This window comes from Chaetodon trifascialis, chromosome 1, assembly GCF_039877785.1.
Source record: "Chaetodon trifascialis isolate fChaTrf1 chromosome 1, fChaTrf1.hap1, whole genome shotgun sequence".
NCBI lineage: Eukaryota > Metazoa > Chordata > Actinopteri > Chaetodontiformes > Chaetodontidae > Chaetodon > Chaetodon trifascialis.
The window spans coordinates 34,080,549-34,104,027 of record NC_092056.1 but is presented as its reverse complement, the minus strand read 5'-3'; the positions used below and the strand labels follow the sequence as shown (position 1 = coordinate 34,104,027).

The 23,479-nt window shown below is 42.1% G+C and overlaps 2 protein-coding genes across 4 annotated transcripts in view; one reads left to right on the top strand and one right to left on the bottom strand.

Moving 5' to 3' along the window:
- The window catches only part of shcbp1 (SHC SH2-domain binding protein 1), a 19,791-nt gene extending 11,992 nt beyond the window's left edge, over nucleotides 1–7,799 (top strand). Inside the window, exons 9-14 of the mRNA XM_070964069.1 lie at nucleotides 186–306; nucleotides 1,980–2,111; nucleotides 3,885–4,003; nucleotides 4,910–4,996; nucleotides 6,465–6,603; nucleotides 6,720–7,799. Of these exons, the coding sequence (XP_070820170.1) occupies nucleotides 186–306; nucleotides 1,980–2,111; nucleotides 3,885–4,003; nucleotides 4,910–4,996; nucleotides 6,465–6,603; nucleotides 6,720–7,039 (918 nt within the window). The 3' untranslated portion in view covers nucleotides 7,040–7,799. The remainder of the gene's footprint in view (nucleotides 1–185; nucleotides 307–1,979; nucleotides 2,112–3,884; nucleotides 4,004–4,909; nucleotides 4,997–6,464; nucleotides 6,604–6,719) is intronic.
- spg21 (SPG21 abhydrolase domain containing, maspardin) lies at nucleotides 7,706–23,479 on the bottom strand. Of its 3 annotated transcripts, none has more exons than XM_070964661.1 (9): nucleotides 23,342–23,479; nucleotides 23,057–23,119; nucleotides 21,027–21,188; nucleotides 20,292–20,372; nucleotides 18,346–18,491; nucleotides 18,147–18,255; nucleotides 15,207–15,314; nucleotides 14,972–15,112; nucleotides 7,706–8,706 (listed from the first exon to the last, which is right to left on the bottom strand). In XM_070964661.1, exons 2-9 carry the CDS (start codon nucleotides 23,117–23,119, stop codon nucleotides 8,581–8,583), a joined length of 936 nt encoding a protein of 311 aa, XP_070820762.1. In that variant the 5' UTR covers nucleotides 23,342–23,479; the 3' UTR covers nucleotides 7,706–8,580. The 3 variants fall into 3 exon arrangements, with proteins under 3 accessions (XP_070820762.1, XP_070820921.1, XP_070820840.1); XM_070964820.1 differs by having other exon boundaries at nucleotides 21,081–21,188; nucleotides 23,342–23,464; XM_070964739.1 differs by lacking the exon at nucleotides 23,342–23,479 and adding an exon at nucleotides 23,218–23,292.

Below are 23,479 nucleotides of genomic sequence, written 5' to 3'. Positions count from 1 at the left end.
TTTGAAAAGGAAAGACACGTTTTCTTTTGTTAGATTGTCCTGAGAGTAAGAGGGAGGAAACTGTTCTCTGAAAGCACTGTGATTTCAGAGAACACTGTTCACAGACTTAGCTTCAAGCTGTACTGTACTTACAAGCATGGAAGGTGAGTTCAGGCTGTGTGACTTTGATTGATTTGTTTCTTTAGTTCCATAGAGACCCAATATCAGCGGTGGATTCGTGCCATCAGGGTGATGTGGTCATTGTTCTCCCAGGGATCTACAGTGTCACCAGCTCCATCTTCATACCAGATTCTATTACTATGGAGGGTAAAAAGCTTTTATCTTGTTTCCACCGAGATCATCAGACATATGATCCATCCATTTTTTTTCAGATGGTAGTTATAAACCAGTTATTACCTCCAGAGGCTCATTGTTGGGTTGTGTCTTCTCCTTTGTTTTATCTTGTAGCTGAGTGTGGTAGTAAATAAAAGAATCACCATGTTGTACAATGGGCTGATGACCCTGCTATGTCTCTTCTCAGTCACATCAGTCACATGGAACCATAACATAGGAAAATGTGGACTGGACACAGATGTTTTTTAGATTTAAATGTGTCCAAAACTAAATCAGTTATCACCTGAAGCAGCTGTTCATAATTCAGACCTGCAGATACTGTGTGAACGAAATCATTCAGTACCATAGAAAAGTGCGTGAATGAGGTGGCGCAGACCTACAGATCAGTTGACCTGTTTTTTCAGGGCCAATGTGCATATATATATATATATATATATATATATATATATATATATATATATATATATATATATATATATATATATATTATGATGTGTTATCACAGATTAAGATCTCCAGCAGTATTATAAAGTAGGGATGCCCTGAGCATGTTTGTTGCTGCTGACCCAGGTTGTTGATTGTTTTATGAGCCATACTTGCCGATACACAGCCGACACAGATTTTTCTCTCTTTGTTTTGTTATGGAGCAGCTGGTATGCCAGTATAGGTCAGTGAAGAACCTCAAAAAGTCCACTTCAGAGGTGTAGTGTAGTTGAATTGCAGGCAGAGGTCAGGCTCATCTAATGGGCTATGAAAATGTAGCTAGACAATCTTTGATTTCCTGCAGGCAAGATGGCCAAACTTGACAGGCTGGCTTTGTGATGTTTCTGTGCAAATGCATCACAAATAAAGTAATATAACATGGATGAATGAAATGGGATATTCTGCACTTTTACTTTTAATACTTGTGTTCTTTTTCTAAGTAAAAGAGAGGTCTGTTCTTACACTGTGGTATTGGTAAAAGATTCTAGTACTTCTTCCACCACTGAGAATAACACAATTCAAACACAGAACTTTGTTTAAATGCTTTTAAGCATATGGTTAATTAATTGCTGCAAAAGAGAACTTTTCAACATTATCTTAAAAAAGCTCCCAGCAGCATTTCTTAGAAAGTTAACTGAAATTCTGAATGAACAAGTAAGCAAAATCTTCAAAGTTTTATAAGGTAAAAATAAATAAAACTAGTAGAACTTAAATTTGTATTGAAATTTGACTCCATCTCTCAAAGTATCTGGGGAAAAAAGAAAAAGAATGTTTTTTTTGTTTTCCAGAAGACATCAGACTGAGTTTACTGTGTGTAAAGGCTGATAAACACACTTACATTTTAACACGAATGTGTTGAACGTTGTTGCTCAGCTGTGGACTGTCTCTGATAATAATGTTGTGTATTTCAAAACTCTCTAACATTTTTTAGAAATGTTTTACGTGTATATGTGAATTGTTCATGTGTATTTGGGTTTGTAAACTGGTTTCCTCAGAGAGTACTGTATCTGGATATGTTAATGAGGTTAAATTCAAAACGTCCCTCAGGATTTAACCTGACAAGTGTGTAGTGAAATCTAACAAATCCAGACACCACTTTACTTTAGAGCTGCTGTACACTGACAGTGTTCTTTGTTCTTGCCAACTTGGTTCTTGTGTATCAGGCTTCGGCCTTCCTGATGAGGTGGTGATTGAGAAGAAAAACAAGGGCGACTCTTTTGTGGAGTCGACAGGAGCTGATGTCAGACTGTTCAACATTAAGTTCATCCAACACGATGCTATCGAGGGCATTTTGTGTAAGTACACATGAAACCAGCTGTATAGGCAGAAATTGACAAGCCTCCATAACTGCCGAGGCTCCTCATGTGTAAGCCTATTTAGAACACTATGATGTACGTATGTAAATGATTTCACTTCTTAAGACCTTTTACCAAGAAAGCTGTCCGGCAGATGTTGTACAACCTGTTATAGGCTAAAATATAGTCATACAACATGAGTAAAATAAAGGTTAGAATCAACAAAACTTTTCAATTAAATTTTGTTAGATGCTTAGACATCTCTAATGATCTGTTCTGTTCAGCTGCTTCTGCTACATTATGAGTGGCATATACACAAAGTACCAGTCAAGGACCATGTACAGATGCCAGCCTACAGGTGAATTGCCACCCACTGATAAGATGGTGTGGTACTCTCTGATGTTGCGACTATTACAACATCATGTGTTTCAGATTTTGTACTCAGTGTGATTTATTCTCATGACAGAAAAAATGGAGTTCGATGATTTAAGTGAAAAGCTCATCGTAACTCCTGCTGCAGCAATTTGACATACAGACTCTGGAGGTCAGACTGAAGCACTATGTTCATGTTTTCACAAAATCTGTGTCATTTTAGGTGAGTGTTTAAAGACTGAATAACTTCCACATTTACACCGATACCCATATCAGTACAATCACTGTAAGTTCAGCTCTGACACTGCAGTGAAGGCTTCAGAGAGACAGCACAAAAATCTGAGAGAGGATTCATCTACTGTTGTGTCCATGTTAAGGGTGTGACTAGAGATGTCTCCAGCTTCTGAATCTTTCCTGAAGTTCTTATTATCATAATCCTTGTTATTATTCTCATCTGCAGTTTATCATGTATAACAACCCATCAAGCTTTAGACAGTATAACTAAGGAGTTCCCAACAAAAGCAGGAATCCGTCAGGGAGGTGCCCTAGCCTCTTTGCGACTGTGTTGTCTCAAATCCATCCAAGTCAGAGGCTTCACCATCAAGCAGAAGCCATTAGTTCAGCATTAATGTCAGCAAAAGCTGCTTTGTCACTGATCTTGACCATGTGGACGATCTTGCCCTCACAGCTGATCGGCTATGTGATGATGCAGCCAAGGTTGGTCTGTTTGTCAGTGCAAAGACTGAGTACATGACTGTCAATGAGTATTAAAGTCACCTGCCAATATGTTCCGTAGATGGTACACAACTAAAAGAGGTCAGTCACTTCAGGCACACTGAGTTGCTGACAGTAAGAGGGATTTCCTGTCACACAAAGGACACACCTGGAGAGCCCGTAACAAGCTCAACAACATCTGCCAATTAAGTATCTCAAAGTCAATAAAGCTGGCCTTCTTCAGAGTTATGTGATGAGCATTCTTCTCTATGGAGCAGAAATCTGTACATGAAGAAAGAGCCTCAAGATAGCCTTGATGGTACATACACCAAGCTGCATGAGCATAAGACCAAGTAAGAGATTGACAGACACTCCACCCCTCTCTGCACTTGTTCTCAACATAGAACAAGTTTTGCTGGCCACTAATTTGGTGCTGAACCCCAGGGCACATCAGATGCTCATAGAATACAAAGACCACTCAACATATATTGGTGTTGTTGGCAGAGACACGCAACAGGAAATTGAGGACCTACCAAAGTTCATGAAGGACAAAGACTCCTGGCACAGCGTGATGAAGCATATCTCAGTTGCAGCCACAAGATGATGATAACTGTTGTGTGTAAAATAACAGTCTGTTGACATGTTGACTTTCTCCTGGTGTGTATTCTCCTGTTTGCTTTCTGTCAGGTGTGCGACAGGGCACACTGAACATGGAAAACTGCGTGCTGCAGTGTGAGACCACAGGAGTTATTGTCCGAACATCAGCCCATCTCACCATGAACATGTGTGACCTGTATGGTTCCAAGGTATGTGCCATAGACTGTATATACAGCTGAACAATGTGTCTCAAACGCTGCTGTGCCAAGTAATCTGGGCTTAACCCTAACCTGCCCAACTCCATTGCGAACAGGGCTCAGTTGTCATTTATGATGTCACACCTGCTTTTTGTAGCACAAAATATCAGCTAAGATCATTTAAACATATACCCGATGATTAGAAGGACCTAAAATGACAGAAACTATGTTTGAGAAAAATCTATTTGACATGTGCATGACTGCTGTATTTTTTTAGTTTTGCAAACGTCCCACCCATTAACGTGAAGGGGTTGGGATTCAGAGTTGCCATGTCATCCATCTGTTTAGTCAATGGGGAGTGCGAGATGATGCTCATCACAGGTAGAAACTCCTCTGAGGCTTCACGTCACAGAGGATCCTGCATCCTTTTATGAGGTTACAGTCTGTGTGCCGCTATGATGAAGCAGATGAGCTGTTGATTCTTCTTTCACTGCAACTGCAAAGTCTTCTCATCCATCCATTGTCTATACCCGACTATCCCTTTTCGAGGGGGCTGGGGGGGGTTGGGGGGGCTGGAACCTATCCCGGGGTACACCCTAAACTGGTCGCCAGTTGATCGCAGGGCAACATGCAGAGACAGACGACCGTTCACACTCACACCTAAGGACAATTTAGAGTCACCAATTCACCTAATGAGCATGTTTTTGGTCTGTGGGAGGAAGCCGGAGTACCCAGAGAGAACCCACGCAAGCACAGGAAGAACATGCAAACTTCACACAGAAAGGACTGACATGGGGATCGAACCGGCGACCTACCTGCTGCTCCACCGTCAGACACTGGGATGGTGTCAGGAACGGTCCTGAATGTGAATGTAAATGTGTATTTGTGATCAGTTATGTTGCTCTGTGTTGTCTGCAGGGGGCTGGTGTGGAGATTTACCCCGGCAGTGTTTGCAAACTGGTTGGTAACGGCATCCATCACTGTAAGGATGGGATCCTCATCAAGGTGGGCAAAGACAAAACTATTCCTCCACATTTGGCCTGTTGGAAGCAAATACTGAGTTCAGTATTAATACCAAGGACTGTTACAACCCTCTGATGGAAAAGACTTGGGATAAAGGGAAGCAACACGGTGCTGTGATGTTAAAGAGCAAAAAAAACGCCGTTTATTGTTTAATGATTTAACCCACAAAAAAAAAAAAAAAATGACAACAAAAACCACAAGCAATGAATAACAAAGGGAGAGGGCGGCAGGTGGCGGCAAATCATAAAACAAACAAAAACCAGCTACGCCTATCCCCAAATCCACCCCAAAGCTAACTACCATATAAAGAAAAATTAAAGAAGAAATTGATCTATTTACACTATTTCTAATCTCTACAAAAATGACATCACGGTTCCCACGCTGTAGACCTGGAGATACTTATGAATGAATGAATTAGTTAAAGTACAGTTACAGTAATGTATATACTGTACTTTACTGTATATACCATGCACAGTACTGAAACATCCCAATATAATCACTGCATGTTTCACAAAACTTTATTATATTTGAAGTAGTGTACTGTATACTGTACCCAGTACTGTAACATCTCAATGGTACAGTATTATGAACAAACTGTACTGTATGTTTCACAGAACTACCAATTTTTGTTGCAAAAGGAGCGTTAGCCAACTATTGCTTAGCTGAGACCTATTTGTGGCAGGTTGGTGTTCAGTTTTGTAAGTAAGTATTTTCAGGTGTGTATTTGTGAGTATTTCCAATTACCCAATGTGTATTTTGAATGGATGTGTTTTTCCCAATGGCATCCTGAGATTTAATTTATGAACAAGATGTCTTATGTATGAAATAGTGTGCAAGAGCGAGTATGTTACAGAATTGCAACAAAAGTGCAAAGCAGCACTTTTGTTTAGGGTATGGTTACACTGTGTTTAAGGTAAAGTAACAAAAACTTCAAGTTTTGTTACTTTGGTCTAAGCATGTGTCAATAGTGTTCGAGCAATCGACAAAAACTGTAAAACAACACACAGAGGCTGATGATTAATACAACGGACAGGTGGCCTAACCTGTGTCACCTGTGTAGACTCACTTTCACATTTAAATTCATTCATTGGATTCCTCTCAAGCTTAATGTTCAAGCATTCATGGCCATCTGGTGTATGGTCCAAAGAGTGAATAAAGGATGGCCAGAAACAGTGTTTTGTAACTTCGTATTGTATGTCATGGGGTTTCAATTGGATGTAACGACAGACTTGTGAACCATAAGATAAGAAAATTGATTGGTTCTTTAATAATTCGGTCCAACGCCCAGCTGTGTACTAACTCTGCCCTTTTGTGTATTGCCAAACTGAACCTGTATACTGCTCTGAAGGCTCTGTCCCAAAACAAGTAAGCGTTTTTCTGTTGTGATGTGAGCCTACTCCTGATTTTTGATGACTGAATGTGGAAATGTTTGTGTTTGGTGTGTGTGCAGGACTTTGCTGATGAGCTGGATGTGATGCCATCCATCACCATGGAGAACAATGTGATTCATAATAATGAAGGCTATGGGGTGATTGTAGTGAAACCCAGCAACGGGGAACAATGCAGAGTTCCTCTGGACAGAAGTGAAGGTAGATTGAGCTCTCACAGTCAGAATATAACATTGAAGAAATGAAGGCATGGATAAGAGGGCATAGCAGGTTGTTTTGTAAAAAGCAATCAATACTGATCAGATCTTTTGTTCCAGAAAACCCTGCAGGACTGACAGCTGAATACAAAGAGCAGGGAGGTGTTCCTGATCCTCCCCTTATCTGTACATCAACATCAAACCCGACCAGCAGCAGCACAGCAGATGTTCCCGAATCAGCAGACAACAGCAGCGCACATGTTGGCATTGCCTCCACTTCAGGCAGGAAGTGGCATTTCAGTCGTCGGCTCAGCAGAAACAAGGAGACATCTTGCAGCCGAGCCGTCCAGGATCTGATGGACCACCAGATCTTTGTGTCCATTCATGGAAACCAATTCAGACGCAATGGCATGGGTGACTTTGGTACTTTTTTCTACTGACAATGATTATGATGTCAACACACTCATAACTTTTCAACTTCGAAACACCCTAAGACTTTTCTTATCTACTTCCACTTCCAGTGTTTTGGAGCAGTAATTATTGGAGGACAGCTTTATATTTTAGGTGATTTCCTTACTTTGTCATGAAAGATTGCTGATTCATATCCACCCACTAAACAGAACACAATTCAACAGACCTCTGACTTCCACCTGTTTGAATTAACAGTGAATTAATCTCCAAGTTTGAGCTTACATTAATGCTTTTATTGTATTTATTCCTTTGGGCTCCAAACGCTAGATGTTTACGTTTTTTTTAATGGATCATTAGTTTGAAATCCACTCGTCACTTTGAATGTAGTTTTGGTGATTTGACTTCAGATCTAATAAATGTTGTTACCTGTAAGGTGGTGGCTTGCTGAGAGCAGTGCATCGTTGATGATTCCGAGTTCACACGAATATTCTCAATTTCTTTTGTTTCGAGTTTGATTTGACTTTCACTTGGTTCCTCTGGTGTTTTTAAAGGTTTGATGATGTACAGTATTTTATAGGTGAGGGCTCTCTCTCTCTCTCTCTCTCTCTCTCTCTCTCTCTCTCATATATTCTGTCATTATGAGCAACCTCTTCACATTCCATGTCATTTGATCCATTAGAAGCCACAAACACTGTACATTGTAGACAGAATTGGTACTGTACTGTAATGAAAGATGTGGAATAAATATGAAGCATAAAGCAATAAAACATGAGGACATGTTTCACAGTGTAGAGAATGTGTACATTATCTTTAAGGCACAGCACATTTTCATTTATTCAACTGAAGTGTTTAGAGGCAGAGAAAGAAAAGTGATAAATTCCAGCTGCAGGAATATTTGGAGCAGTGGATGAGGCCCACGGCTGTTTCCTTTATATTAAGATCCATGACAAAATCACCCAGCGACACTTACACCTAAGCACAAATTGCAGTTTGAAAAAAACAAAAACAGAACTTCCATTTTAGAGGTTGAAGCTTTTTGGCAGTGCTGGGGCTTGAAAGTTATTACACATTTCTCACATGTCAATTTCCTGCAGAGCCATGTTTCCAACACCATCATGAGTGGAAATAACATGAAATTCAAAATAATGAACATTATAACAAAAAGAACAAATGTTACTTCAAGTCATTGAAATCCACAAAGATATATTTCTCCATAACCAGTGTGTCCATCTTTCAGTTAACCGGAAGCCAGTTCACTGCTGGCTGTGGTAACCACTACATATTACAGATCAAAATCAAAAATTTGAGGCAAACAGTTCAGTTTGTCATATTCATTTGATATAAGGCAAGGTGTCATTCGTTTCTTTAAAGCAAAGTGGCCCAGTACCATGTATGTAGGAGTCATTATTAAAATATTGCTTCATCTGTCCAAAATATTCTCATCTGACTTGCTGATTCGCTGCTGAGCTCTGAAGAACGTCCTGTGAAATGATGCACTCAAGGAAAAGAGTGCTGTTGAGAAGGGAACTGTTGGAAATTGTCAGAGGGGAGAGCGTGCAAAGTAAAAGTCTCATTGGTTGTCAACAGAGTCCTGGTTACCGCTCAGGTGACTCTCCTGCACCTCCAGCTCCTCAGCAGACACCATGGCAGGACTGATGGCAGCATATCTCGTCCCATGGAACTGTCGCAAGTGAATCTGTACATGAACAGCGAGCAAATCAATTAAAACATGTCACATCACAAACAAAACATTACAATATTTGCAGGTGCACTCGTTCAACAATATGGCCTTCTGTGAACTTGAAGGTGTTGTATAATTTAAATCTCATACAAAGCTACATCCTTATATTTTTAAGTTTTCTGCTTTTCCTTCTGCTCTTTTTTTATTCAGCTCACTGTCCAATTCCACTGTTTGTGTGAAAATGTGAAAAATGTCGCTAATCTGAAACATGCTAATAGCAACATAATTGGGAACTTCTATGAGAAAAGAAAAACATTAAAGCAGAGCAAGACCTCGTAAAAGTTCATCAAATTTGCTGTTGTAATGTCAGCTACAGGTACATAATGCTATTCTCTTTTAAGCTGTCTTTTAACTTTGAGTACAGGTTGTAAAATTGGCACCCATGAAAGAAGCTGATTTAGCCATTAGCAGGCCTGTTTGCAGCATACCTATGGACTACAGACCATTTTGAAACTGAACAAAAACATGATGATTGTCAGACAAGTTCCGCTCCTTTTTCTATGATTCCTAGAGGACATTTATTTTCTTGATGGCCAGCAGAGATAATAATATCCTTGGGAAGTCACGCTGAATGATAACAATGTGTGTCACGTTATGACTCAAATTCGCTTTGTGCAGTATCTTCTTTTCTTACTGTTAGCAAATCAGATCAAACCAACAAAGTGTTAATCTATCTCTTAACACTTTCTGACTTCTTATCTATGGCTCTCAGCTTGAAGCCCACTGGTTCCTAGTAAAGACTTCAATGTCTAAAAACACATCACAAATATATAGTTTCATTTATCAAAAAAGGCTCAGTAATTTCCTCGAGATGGAGGAAAAAGTGCATTTGTTGGGGACTGTTTTCAGTGGTGATTAACGCTGACAGGTGATCTGTTCGCCAGGAGGTGGCAGGAGTAGCAGGGAGGAGATAAGTCACTGCATGGCAGTGAAATGCCAGCATGGGCAACTTCTTCTTAATGTCAAAGAAAAACGTAACATCTTGTTTTTAGAGATATTCTGGGTGCCAAAGGTGAAAATAAGGATATTATACAGCCTATCTGCAAGCGATGTAAAAGATGAGTGCCAGTGAAGGACCCATTTGAAAGTCTGTCATACCCAAAGGTAAGAAAACTGTTTTTATGGAGAGCAGAGCAAAGTTTTGGTGTGCAGGTTGTCATAAATGGATGGTTTCATATGTGAAGTAATGCTGACTATTACGACAGTTAACGATGTTTTACGGCAGTGAGGCTGTACGGTAAAAAAACGTATGTTTTGGCGGTGTGAAGAGACCCTACAGCTTGCTGTCTGTTGAGAGGTGTTGGTGAGAGCTGAGAATAAAGCTGATAAAACTGAAACAGCCTTCCTTCAATCATTCTATATGGTGTCAGAAGTGTTTCGATGCATGGAGAAGCAAGAATAAAAGACGTGCAACGGTATGGCGAAGTTTAATCCCCCAGCGAACTTTCCCTTTGATAAGCCGACGGAGTGGTTGGACTGGAAGCAGTGCTTTGAGCGGTACAGACTCGCTACTAAGCTGAATAAAGATGAAGGTGAAGTGCAGGTGAGCTGTCTGATCTACGCGATGGGCAGTGAGGCAGAGAATATTTACAAGTTGTTCACATTCACTGAAGATGAGGACTGTAATGACTTTGCCGTAGTGATAGGGAAGTTTGACGACTACTTTTTCCTGTGGAGGAATATTATCCATGAGCGGGCATGTTTTCTTCAGTGAGTCCAGCGGCCAGGGGAAAAGGCGGAGTGTTTTATCCGGGCCCTGTATGATTTATCAGAGCACTGTGAGTTTGGTGTGACCAGAGAGGAGAATAACCGCGACCGCATTGTTGTCGGGATACTAGACAGAGAGCTCTCCCGCAAGCTCAGCTGATGGAGAACTTGACGCTGGCGCTGACAATACAGACCGTCAGGCAATCGGAGGAGGTCGCAGCGCAAGTGAGTCTGCAGGGGGACACTGTCGGGGCGGTACAGGAGGTACAGTTTAAGAGGAAAAACACACACTGGAAAGCACAACACCAACAACAAGGCAAGTCTAAAGACAGAAAATGGGGAGGAAAAGATAAGAAATGTGGATGGTGTGGCAAAGCATAACATAAAAAAGATGAAAAGTGTCCTGCAGAGAGAGCTACATGCCATAACTGTCATAAAGTTGGACACTGGGCTAGAGCATGCCGCAGCAGTAGATCAGTGAATGAGGTGTCAGAGACTGTGAGGGCCGGGCAGACATCTTACTTTCTGGGCTCAGTGAGAAATGCTGATGAGACAAATGAATAGTGGACTGTGCAGCTACAGGTGGATTCCATTCCCGTGCAGTTTAAAATCGACACAGCAGTGGATGTCACTGTCATAAGTGAAGACACATTCCACACATTCTCTCCTGGACAGCCCTGGAGGAGAGCTGGTGTGTCTGGGCCGTTTTAGGCACAAAGAAAAAGATTACCCCTTCACAGCCTATGTGGTCCGTTGACGCAGAGTCAACAACCTACTCAGCCGGAGCCTATCAGTAAGGATGAATCTGGTGAGGAGAGTGGATGAAGTGAGGCCCGACACCAGTCACCTACAAGCCTATGGTGAGCATGGCACATTAAAAACTGAACCAGTCATAATTGAGTTAAGAGACAATGCTGTACCGTATGCTGTGCATGCTGCACGCCGTGTGCCCTTACCCATGCTTCATAAAGTAAAAGACGAACTGAAAAGGATGGAGGACAACGGGATCATCGAGCGGGTGACCCAACCCACTGAATGGCGTGCACCCATGGTCCCGGTTTTGAAAAAGAACACGGGCAAAGCCAGGATATGTGTGGATCTGACAAAACTGAATAAGTCAGTTAAAAGGAAGCACTACATCCTGCCAGTCCCAGATGAGATAACAGCCAAGTTGAGCGGTGCAACAGTGTTTTCTTCCCTGGACGCTGCCAGTGGATTTTGGCAGATTCCACTGCATCCAGACAGCTGCAAACTGACAACATTTATTACGCCGTTTGGCAGGTACTGTTTTAAAAGACTGCCTTTCGGCATAACCAGTGCACCAGAGATCTTCCAGCGGAAGATGCTCGAGACTCTTGAAGGACTGGAAGGCGTGGAAGTCTTCATGGACGACATCTTAGTGTATGGGACTTCAATGAAGCAACATGAAGCGCGGCTCGAGAAGGTGCTCCAGCGTGTCAGCGGGTTTGAAACTCAACAGAGAGAAATGCTCCCTCAGACAGAGCCAACTACGCTTCCTGGGTCATCTTATTGACCAATCAGGGGTAAGGCCCAACCCGGACAAAGTTGAGGCCATACACCAGCTACCTCCACCTGAAAATGTGCAGGACCTCAAAAGAGTCCTGGGTATGGTGAACTACCTTGGGAGGTTCGTCCCAGCTCTTGCAACAGTAGGCTGACCACTGTACGAGCTCCTGAAGAGCAAGAACGTCTGGTCCTGGGGCCACTCACAGCAATCAGCTTTTGAGGACATTAAAATGATGCTGACACAGGCTCCAGTTCTCGCCTTCTATGATGTCACACGGCCCACAGCTGTGTCTGCCGATGCCAGCAGTTTTGGACTGGGAGCTGTACTGCTCCAACTCCATGGAGAAGAGTGGAAGCCGATAGCTTACTGCTCCAGGCGTTTATCTGAGGCTGAAACACGCTATGCCCAGATAGAGAAGAAGTGCCTAGGTGGCGTGTGGGCGTGTGAAAAGTTCGACAAGTATCTATGTGGCCTGGATGAGTTCAAACTCGAGACCGATCACAAGCCGTTAGTGCCACTTATCAATAACCGGGGTCTTGACAATGTCCCTTTAAGATGTCAATGCCTTTTAATGCGGCTCATGAGGTACAAACCAAAGGCTGAATACGTGCCAGGAAAAACCCTCTCTCATAGCAGATACTCTTTCCCGAAGCCCACAGACATGCACAAAAGAAGTGACAGATACACACAGTGACGTGGAGTGTTATGTGGCCACAGTGATACAGGGCACACCAGCATCGCCGAGCAGAATGGAGAGCATCAAAATGGCCACTGCAGCTGATCGTGAACTACAGTCAGTCATCAAACATGTTAGAAGAGGATGGCCGGAATACAGCGGAAACGTGCCACAGGAGGTCAGAGCATACATGACAGTCAAAAGTGAACTCTCAGAGGCTGATGGGTTGCTCATACGTGGGAACAGGATCATCATTCCACAGTCGCTGAGAACGGACATCATAAAGAGAATACATGATGGACATCAGGGGCTAACAAAGTGTAGAGACAGGGCAAATTCATCAGTCTGGCGGCAAGGACTTTCTGCAGAACTGAAACACAGTGATGTCGTGTCACACATGCCAACGACAAAAGCGAACGCAGCAGAAAGAGCCACTCATCTCTACACCTCTGCCTGATTGTCCATGGAGACGAATAGCCCTCGACCTCTGTGAACACAACAAAAACAATTACCTTGTCGTATCAGACTACTACTCACGGTTGCTGGAGGTACTGCACCTTCCGTCCACTACCAGCACTCAGGTTATTCAGAGACTTAAAGCAACCTTTGCTAGGTTTGGAATCCCGGACAAAGTTGTGAGCGACAATGGTCCCCAATTCTCCAGTGCAGAATTCCAAGAGCTGGCCAGAGAGCTGGACTTCAGACACATCACGTCGAGTCCTCACCATCCTCAAGGGAACGGCCATGCGGAGAGAGCAGTACAGACTGCCAAGAGAATCCTCAGCCAGGAGGACCCGCTTCTAGCCCTAATATGCTATAGATCTACTCCCTGTACCACCACAGGAGTCAGCCCAGCAGAACTCTTAATGGGGAGAAAGATCCGAACGACACTCCCCACACTTGAGAAGAATCTTCGGCCTAAATGGCCTAGCAAAAAGACTGTTGAACAGAAAGACGCTGGTGAGAAGGCGAAACAGGCTTTCTATTTCAACCGCCGCCACGGTGCCAGACCTCTCCCACCACTTCAACCGGAAGTTTTCACTAAGCTGGATCAGGAAAAGGCCTGGGTGACACCAGCGGTCGTTTCTAAGGAAAGTGTTACTCCAAGGTCTTACCTCATCAAAACACCACATGGGGCGGTGTTTCGGCGGAATCGTCGCCATCTTCGGGCAGCTATATCCTCACCACCTGCGCATGACACCCCGCCTACACCAGCCGTGAGTGCAGGAGAGACCTCTGAATCAGTTGTCACCCCAGAGACCTTTTCTCCTACCTCGAGTGAAGTCATGACCCTTGCACACACCCCTACTGATAAAACGGCGAAAGCCTTGCCTCGATCATTCTACACAGGTGTATTGCTCGCCAGAGAAGTGTTTGTTTCCTCCTGGGCTAACTCCTTTCACCTGCCCAATCTAGCAGTTGGGAAGCAGCAGACAATATTTTTGTTGATCTTGAGAGACAGCAGCATGACACAATGTAATCTATACTGTAGGTTCCTAATTAATGCTAACCTTTTCCTGTGCTCTGGTGACTTTCACTGCCACTTTTCTACTACCCGCACTCTCACTCACTCAACTACACACTCGGCAGGCACGCACCTAGATACAGGGTATCAGATCCATGGAACAGAGACCACAAACTGGTTTGTCATTAAGGATTTAAAATGTGCTTATCATTTGTACTTTTTAACCGGGCTCAGACATGCTGCTCTACCAAAACATCTCTAAATGCACAGTAGGGCAGACACTAAAGACATTAGTCGTTGAAAGATGTTCTGACTTGGCACAAGCCTACTGCAAGTTGTTGATTGTACGGCATCACTGCATTGCACTATGTAAGTGTAGCACTAAGACATGAACAGGATCAGAGCAATCAGACCAACTTGTGTTTCTACTAAAGGATACAGACACTCCAGTCAGTCTACTATGACAATTTCAATCAGTTAAAGGGAAAATTTAGGGGGGGTTTGGAGTTAATCATATTTATTAGGCAGATCCACATATCCATCTGTTGATGATGAAGCAAGAGTGAGACATTTTTTCTCCACTTTTGACTTAGAATGGCTAAACGCAACGGGTACAACTTATAGGCCGTGTTAGTTTCACGTTCAACATGTGGAATAAGGTCATTTCAATCAGTTTACAACAAACACTGATCCAGTCCGGCCCTCAACTTGGAACAATTTTTTAAATTTTGGTCCACTGTGTGCTTGAGTTTGACACCCCTGACCCAGATTATCAACATGTTTCTACCTGCAGGATGCAGTTAGTAAAGCAGTACCATCATTATTTATTAGTAAATGAGTGTACCTGTATGTAGAGGTTGACTTCAGCACTCCTGCACAGGTACGGAAAGTTTCCTCCTGTTTTCAGATGAGCTCGTCTTGCATTAGGATATAACTTATACATCTCCTCCTTCGCCTCCAGAGACAGAGCACTCTGATCAAACACCTCCACACCATTCACAGAGAAAACATGACTGAAGTTACTGCAGTAAAATATAGATGAATAAATACCTGATGGGAGGAGATGCTTTACCACTTACATCTATAATGGTCACAGCAACATCTTTTATTTTGTGTGGCTCCACGTAAGAGTTCTGACAGTTGAGTGTTAGCCGCGATGCTAACTCACTTTGGTTCAGACTCTCCAACTGCAGCACACATAATACATTGAGGGCAGAGGTTAACATAAAGACATTACATACTTACATTTAAACAAAGCAAGGGTTTACCTGGTTAAAAGTAGTTGTTCAATATTTTGGGAAATAGACTTCTTTATTTCCAATAGTGAGATGACAGGATGGATATTAATCTCATGTCTGCTGTTTAAGGATATTTCTCATTTGTCATTTGTCCCTCCTGCTGAAGAGACCAGGAGAGATGTAGGAAAACATGCAGCTGAACTGTCACCATCAGTTTCTGATGATGGCGACACAGCTGGCTCACAGCCAGATCACTTTGGTAGCAAACAGTGATGTTGTGATGCAGAATCAGATTAGTCCAATCAGTGACAGATTTCTAATAAGGAGGTGTGTCTGTCTGATAAAAGACTTCAGTGAGGGATCCTTGCTCTTCGGAGCAGAAAGAACAGAACTGGAACATCTTTCATGATAGTGGAGCAGTTTGATCTCCAGGTAACCCGAGGATGATCTCCAGAACTCATGAAGTTAAAGATGAAATATCGTCTTCAAACATTTTAAGCGATATTAGTGACTTATTTTTGTTTTGTAAAATTTCAGAGTGAAAAAAAGAGCACCATGCAAAACCTGAGTTCTCAGGCAACTTTTACCAAGGTCTTTGACCTTCATTAACTTGTTCAAAGTCATTGTTAGGAAAAGGCCAGCTGATGCAAATTTCAAAGCTTTATAACTACTCTGACTCCTCAAACCTTGTCCCAACAATCTGCAGCATGGGCTCCTCTAAGCTGCTGCTTAGCACTCTTAAAATTAAACAAATTCAGTGTTTCCCCAACCATTATATTAGGGGGACGCCCCGTCTCCCCCAACAGCACCCCCAAGGTCAAGTTAAGTGAAATTTGAAATACAAGTATGGATTTGGAATGGATGCCAAGAATTTGTATGAACCCTGCTATCGGCATCTTCCACTGCACTGAGGATTGTGGATCAGGATAGACAGAAAAGCATGCCTTCTTGCTGCACAGTGTGACTGAACGCAGTGGGACATGCTTGTATTTTTGTCATATACTGCATTTGGGGAAACCAGCGATGGTAACACTTTAACATCAGTAACTCACTGCTTATTTGTGCTAAGATCCACATTATCTAATTTATGTGAAACCATTCATTTTCAATAAAGTGAACAATTTAAAGTGACAAATAACTTACTTCTTTTAAAACATTAAATTTAGCACAAAAACCATTCCTCGGTGTGTGTTTGTGTGAGTGGTGTGGACTGTATTGTGTCACATAAGGGTCGAATCACTGTCACAGCTGTGGCAAACACAGACATTGGTGCCCCTGGGGTGCAGGCTGTGTTGGCCCAGAACTGACACTTGACCCACACTTCTTCTGGCATTGAGTTTAAAAAGTGTTTCAAGCACACAATTCAAAAACTTTCATCATCAGAGGTTTCAGAATCCTCTTGGTCATTGGGCTGGGGCCTTTAGTTCGTTTGCTTTGTTTTCTTTTGTTGTTTCTTTTCCACTTTTCCCAGAGCTCCTCTTCTTTTCTTCCTCTTTAAGTGCCTGTTTCACAAGTGTATCTGTCAGGATTTCTGATTATCTCTTCTTTCTCTCCCACTGGGAGTCTTCCTTGGTCCTGCTTTGGGACATGGATGGAGAGCAGATGGACTGAAACCCTGTTGAGCAGCTGACGCATGACTTGATTGGTCCTGTTGATTCTCCTTTTCCTGATGGGTCAAGTAAGTCTGAGATGATGCTTGGCCTGTCTGGTCAACTGGAAAGGAAACTGGGGCTGCTTGGCTAGCTGAGGTGGAGGCTTGGGTCGTGAGGTTAGCTGAGGTGGAGAGTTAAGCTGGCTGATCAGATGGGTAGGAGGCCAGAGAGAAAGATGGCTCAGGGCAGTCTGTGATTGTACATAGTCACATTCCTGAAAAATGTCTGCACTGAAAGGCCAGATGCCCGTACATCTAAAACCAGCTTGTGTGTTGCTTGGTGTTTCAGTATTGAGAAATGCGGTCCTGACCAGGGTTGGGATGTCACTGATTGCCATTGTTTTTACAGAGTTCATTTTCATCCATGCATCACATCTTTTTAAATGGATCACAGACACTACAATCAAGAACATGGGGAGGGAAAGACAGGAGTAGCTCGACAGGAAACCCAAAGTATAGCCAAGCTTGTGTTGCAGTATGGAGATAATGTTAGGTGTGGCTATGTGAGACTACATAAAAAGCAATGTGACAAAACAGTTACCCACATCTAAGCTACTACTCAAGTTATTTCAGTGGCCTCAAATGAGGACATAAGAGGTATCTATCTTAACATTGCACTATTGAATAAGTGTGTGCAACCATACAGCCATACAGCGTCGAAACCCTTGTATGTCATTTAGAGGTGTAGTTCCCTGCTGTTTCCAAGGGGAGCGCAGTGGTAGAGAGCGCTACGTGCAATTTGCACATCACTGCTGCTTGACATCTCTTCCTGAAAGTGTCGAACAAACATGCTGCAAACTGTGTAAAAATGCCTGGTGTGAAATGCGACAGAACAGCCATAAATTTTCCAAAACTAGGATAACACAGGACAGAGACCAGTGTTCACCAAAATATCAAGGAATAGGCATTAACATGTGCATGATTACAAAGTGGTGGATGTTCAATTTCTACTGAAGACCGACGAAGGCTTGATGCCGGCATGATCATCACGCTCACATGCAACAGAATTTAACTTCATGTCTTTACCTTGAAAATCTAATCAAGAGGTATTATAGTGTAGTGACACATTACTCTAACAACAATCAGTAACACATACAAACACATATACACCATATATATGTCATATTTACCCTGTCCACCATGAAGTCGATTGCATCTGCCATTTTAGAATCCACAGGTCCTTTAGCAAAGTTTCCAAGAACAATCTTCTTCAACATAAATGCTGGCATCATCCAGAAACTGTTGAGCAGGAACATTGAAACCAAACATTAATAATGAATGTTGATATTCAGAGGAATCAGAAAAATGTGATGGAATCAGAAAAATCACCTGTTTGCTGTCCATGTCTGATTAAAGATGGAAGTATCACTGAATGAATTACATAGTATCAGTGAGTGCACTCTGGGAGACATGTGTGTGCATTCAGCAAACTTCTGAGCCAAGAATCCGCCCAGAGATGCCCCAAACAGATGGACCTGAAGGTTCAGATCATAATTAAACAGAGAGACAGTGTGCACAAATGTGATCAGGTAACATGCCCACATTAATGACAGTCCCATTCATGGGTCAGCTTGTGTCTCTATATTTCTATAATATTCAGACAGATGGTACAGCTGTCCGTCATGTTTTTGCCACAAGATGCAGCAACCAAAAACACCTCATGTCACTCCACTTTTCATTACTCTCCACTGACTCCATGTTGCTGCTCAAATTAAGTTCAAGACACTTTTGCTTGCCAACAGTGCTAGACCACTAGAACAGCAAGCACCAACCTGGATTCCCTCAATTTGCAAAATTACTCGTTCAACTGTTGCTGCAAGGCAGGAAATCTCAATCTAAACTCTCCTCCTGCGTTCTCACTGTGCTGGAATCAATCACTGAACTCTTCAAGAATCACTTTAGAGACCTACACAGAGTTCTTACCCAGCTAATATGCTGTTTCTGTCTCTGTGTCTTTCTCTTTCTCTTGTTCAAAGAGTTTTTATGTGTTACTTGATGCACCTGCAGCCTTGTGCCTCTTGCATCAAGTGGAACATAAACTGACACTGAGGATTCTCCTTAGGTTGGACTCAATACATGATTACAAGATTCCCATTCCTGTTAATATCACATGCATAATTCCTGTTAGTAATAGTAGCTATCCATTTTTAATATTCATTCATCCATTCATTCATCTTCTATACCAACTATCCCTTTCGGGGGTTGCGGGGGGGCTGGAGCCTATCCCAGCTGTCAACGGGCGAGAGGCAGGGAACACCCTGGACCGGTCGCAGGGCAACACACAAGACAGACAACCATTCACGCTCACACTCACACCTAAGGACATTTTTAGATTGAACCTGGGGATCAAACTGGCAACCTTCTTGCTGTGAGGCACGTGCACTACCTGCGGCGCCACTGTGCCACCCCCATTTTTAATATAATTGACATAATTTTCCTTGTCTGGTGAAAATGTTATTGCAGTTTTAAGTATTGTTTCCTTGCTTTCTTCTTCATTTCTATACATTCTAAACACACACACACACACACACACACACACACACACACACACACACACACACACACACACACACACACACACACACACACACACACACACACACACACACACACACACACACACACACATTTGTATGACTATCCCCTTGTACAGGTAGTACTGGACTGGCTCTCTGTCTTAAGGGTCTGATTCTCAGTCCTTCCAAATAGGTTATCACTGAGAACTATCTAAAGGACCTACATTCAGGCACCTACCCGGCATCCTCTGACACTGCACCTGACTGAATAGCCCTTGAGTCAGGAACAAGATATCAGACACAGCCATCACTGGCAGCTCTCCTCTAAATGATCTGGGCTCTTGATCGGTGCTAAGATGAAACTGAGTGGCTGGGGATAAGCCCCCCATGGTCTGTTCATTTCTTTAGGCTAGAGTAATCTTTAAGAACCTTCAAGATGTGAGTCACACAACCAACTACATTTTACTTTACATTATTTATTGGCACCCCTCTGGAAGTGTTGGTTTTCTAGCAAAAGTCGCACACTTTTGGAGGTTTTTTTGATAAAATAACCAAACCAGGATCATTTCAATAACTTAACACAACTGAAACAATTGGTTTCCCCAAATTCAACACAAAATACTGCCATGTTGCTGTAACTTAGCTTGCTACAGTTCTGGTGATATAACAATACTAACCATCCTGATCCGTAACAGTGATCATCTACTCTAATTTAAAGAGATGAGTCAGCTTTGAAGCAGGAGGAAAAGACAGACTTACTTTATCCAGCTGAAGGTGATCGAGAAGTTTCCTGAAACCGTCACAAAACTCTATGAGATCCCAGTACACTGGATACTGCAGCTGGAGAAAACACAGAGAAGTTTATTATTTAGTGTCTCAGTGACATGAGTAAGTAATTTATGAGCTTACTCAACATTTTCACATTCTCACAGGAGATGACAAAGCTTTTTAAACAGGACTTAAATGAACCAACAACAGACCTCTATCACATCTATGATTCACTGCCCTAAATATTAACTGTAATTCTGTATCCTGTATGCTCTTTATCTTGACCCTTCTGTGCAACAGTTTTTTTCTGTTGTTACTTTTTTAATACTTGATGGCTGTAACAAATTAATTTCCCCGGTGTGGGATCAATAAAGTCTTATCTCTTGGCTTATCTTAATAGATTAGTCCTCATGCAGAAATTAAATTGATAATTGATTAACCATTTTAGGTATTTATCAAGCAAAAATCCAAAATATCTTCTGCTGTGAGTTTGTCCAGTGTGTCAGATCTTCTACTGTACTGTGTTTTCTGTCACAAAAAATGAAAGGGACACTGAAGATGCACATTTATTACTGTCTTCAAACATTTCATCAACAAAACAATCAGATTCATTGAGAAAATAATCAGCAGTTGAATGGTGTAATGTCATGGTTAGCTGCAGCCTTAGTATATGTGAAGCTGTTAAAACGAAGAAGTCACTGTGTTTTCTTTCAGTCACAAACTCACTGAGATGACTCTGTAGCCCCACCCCGTCAGAGCCAACATCTGCTGGAAGAATACCTCAGCTGTCCCACTGACTGGAGGCAGGAAGATGATCGGACACCTGATGCTCTTGGGGCCGGCATCATACAGCGACCACACCTTACTGTCATCATCGTCAACGATAATCTGGTGGAGAGAAAAACAGTGAACAGGGCAAGGTGAGCAAAGTCCATCATGTTCCAGAAGTCTCTTCTCAAACTGGCTTTCAAATGTCTTTTCAATGTTTACAGTGTGCACTGCTATAAACCCAGTTGAGGTTGTCTTTTCTAGAAGCCTGCCACAGTAATTTTTCATGGGAATATTTTGTCATGCAACTTTCTCCATGTATAAAATGAATAAACTGTACCGCTGTGCCTCTTTATGTGTGTCTCACATCTCACTCAGCTCATTGTGTCACTGACTGTTGCTACAAATCCACCTGGTTCAGAAATCATAATATATTTTCAATAGAAGTGATGGGTGACAAAAATAAAGACTTCATTTCATTTGACAATATATTCTATATTCAATATATTGTCTGAAGTTAAGTTTGAGATTTCAACAGTGTGAGTTACACACATCAAGAGGAGACCTTCCTAAGTACCAGTATGTTTACAACAGGCCAACTGATAAGGATTTTGAGGTTAACAGTAATATTGATATTTAAGTTCCCTCGTGATGATTAGTAGATATTAATTTTCTTTACACAACCCATAATATTAATAAACATTTTTAATAAGCAGTGAGCTAATATTGGCAATATAGCACTCAGGCTTTACTTTTTAGTTTAAAATTCCCTCTGTGCTACGTCGCTCCACTGCAGCTCAGCACGTAAACACAGAGCATGTGGAAAAAGTGTTTCCTGTCGTATGAGCAGTGGAACTGGTGTGTGGAGAAAAGCAAGTGGTCACGGGCTAAGTGAATAAACGATGACGTGCACAACCGTTCAGAAGTTTGGAATCACCTGTTAACTGATGTTTTTCTTCATCATGGATACAACCAGTGTAATTCAGATACTGCTGGTATTGTTTAGAGTTGAAGTGGCTTGGGCTCCAAAAGAAGAAGAATCAAATGATTAAAACTTCCATTAATCAATGTCCCCACTGTGTTCTTACACCTAATTACATGTTCCCCCTGATGCCCTTCAATTCTGAATTTGCTTTCCACGTCAGGAAAAGTAAATGGCCTGAGATTATTTTCATTTCATTTCATGTTAATCATTGCAATTGGACTCAATTGGGAAGCCGTTTCTCTTTGGGTGCTCTGCAGTCTGCGACAATAGAATCAGAAAATGAGGTAAGTTTGTGTTTAATTCTCCTCAGCTGTATCTAAAATTCAACTTCATTTGTGTCCCATGAATCCTGGTAAAAGAAAACAAATGTATTTATGACAACGCTCTGCATATGTTAATTTGAGAAGGTCAACATCACGGCCCATAATAGACTGGAGAAAAAATCTAGTATTTCAGCACACTTACTGATGGCAGATGAAGAAAAAGACCTCACCTAGATAGAAAAACATTGGGCTACATTTACAAGGAGTGTGCAGGTTTGATTGTATGTTGCATCGGTGAAATCCAGCAACACTGAACTGAAACCTCCTGAAATACTCTCTACAGTACAATGCAGTCTGAAATCTCAACACAATTCACAATACATAACCTTTTGTTATCACAGAGATATGCAAATTTAACCATGCTCAATTACAAATGATCAAGCAGCAATATGTTGAACACCAAACAATTTTGAATAACACAGCTTCATTATCACTGGGACACTGGAAGAATCCATCAGGAAACAGGACAAAGAAGAATTCTGACCTGGTCTTCATTTTCAGTGGATTGTCATTTCTATTTACTGGGAATGTTGTTCATTGTAAAGCTTCTGAGTTTCTGTAGTTTTGTCATATTATTACTTGCACACGTTACGCGTTGCTGTGCAGTTGCTGCCCTGCCGAAAGCAGCGGGCCCCGAGAAAACACACCACCTAACAGAGTGGAAACGATGAGGGACTTACTCTCTTCAGCGGCACTGTGCTTCTGAACCAGTTGTAGTCAGGAGACACTTTAATCTCCTCCATCTGAGGACACATTCACACAAACGGTCAGGAGGTACAGTGGTATCAACAGTTAAATCACTAACGATTATTCATTTGTTAATGTAGAGTAAGACAAACACCTGACTTGTTTTCTGGTAGCTTAACCACTAACTGATAAACGGGAATGCGTGGCCTCGAATATTCGTTACGGTGAAAATCAATGGCCAAAGCCTATAACTGAATAGGATTTATGAGCAGTGTTACCGCGTTCGCTGTGGATGTTATTCACCGTGTCCCAGGAATTTTATCCATGTCTTGGTAGCATTTTCTCCGGTTGCCTGCCTGGTCATATGACTCCGATTTCACAGACTTCCGCAAAGCTTCTGCACCGCCTCCAATATC

Excerpts from the sequence above, each read along its gene's own strand:
- spg21 (XM_070964661.1), bottom strand. The coding sequence starts at position 23,119 with ATGGAGGAGATTAAAGTGTCTCCTGACTACAACTGGTTCAGAAGCACA. Across the intron at positions 18,256-18,345 it reads CAGACATGGACAGCAAACAG|TTTCTGGATGATGCCAGCAT; the intron begins GTGATTTTTCTG and ends CCTGCTCAACAG. Across the intron at positions 15,315-18,146 it reads TCGACTTCATGGTGGACAGG|TTGGAGAGTCTGAACCAAAG; the intron begins GTAAATATGACA and ends TGTGTGCTGCAG.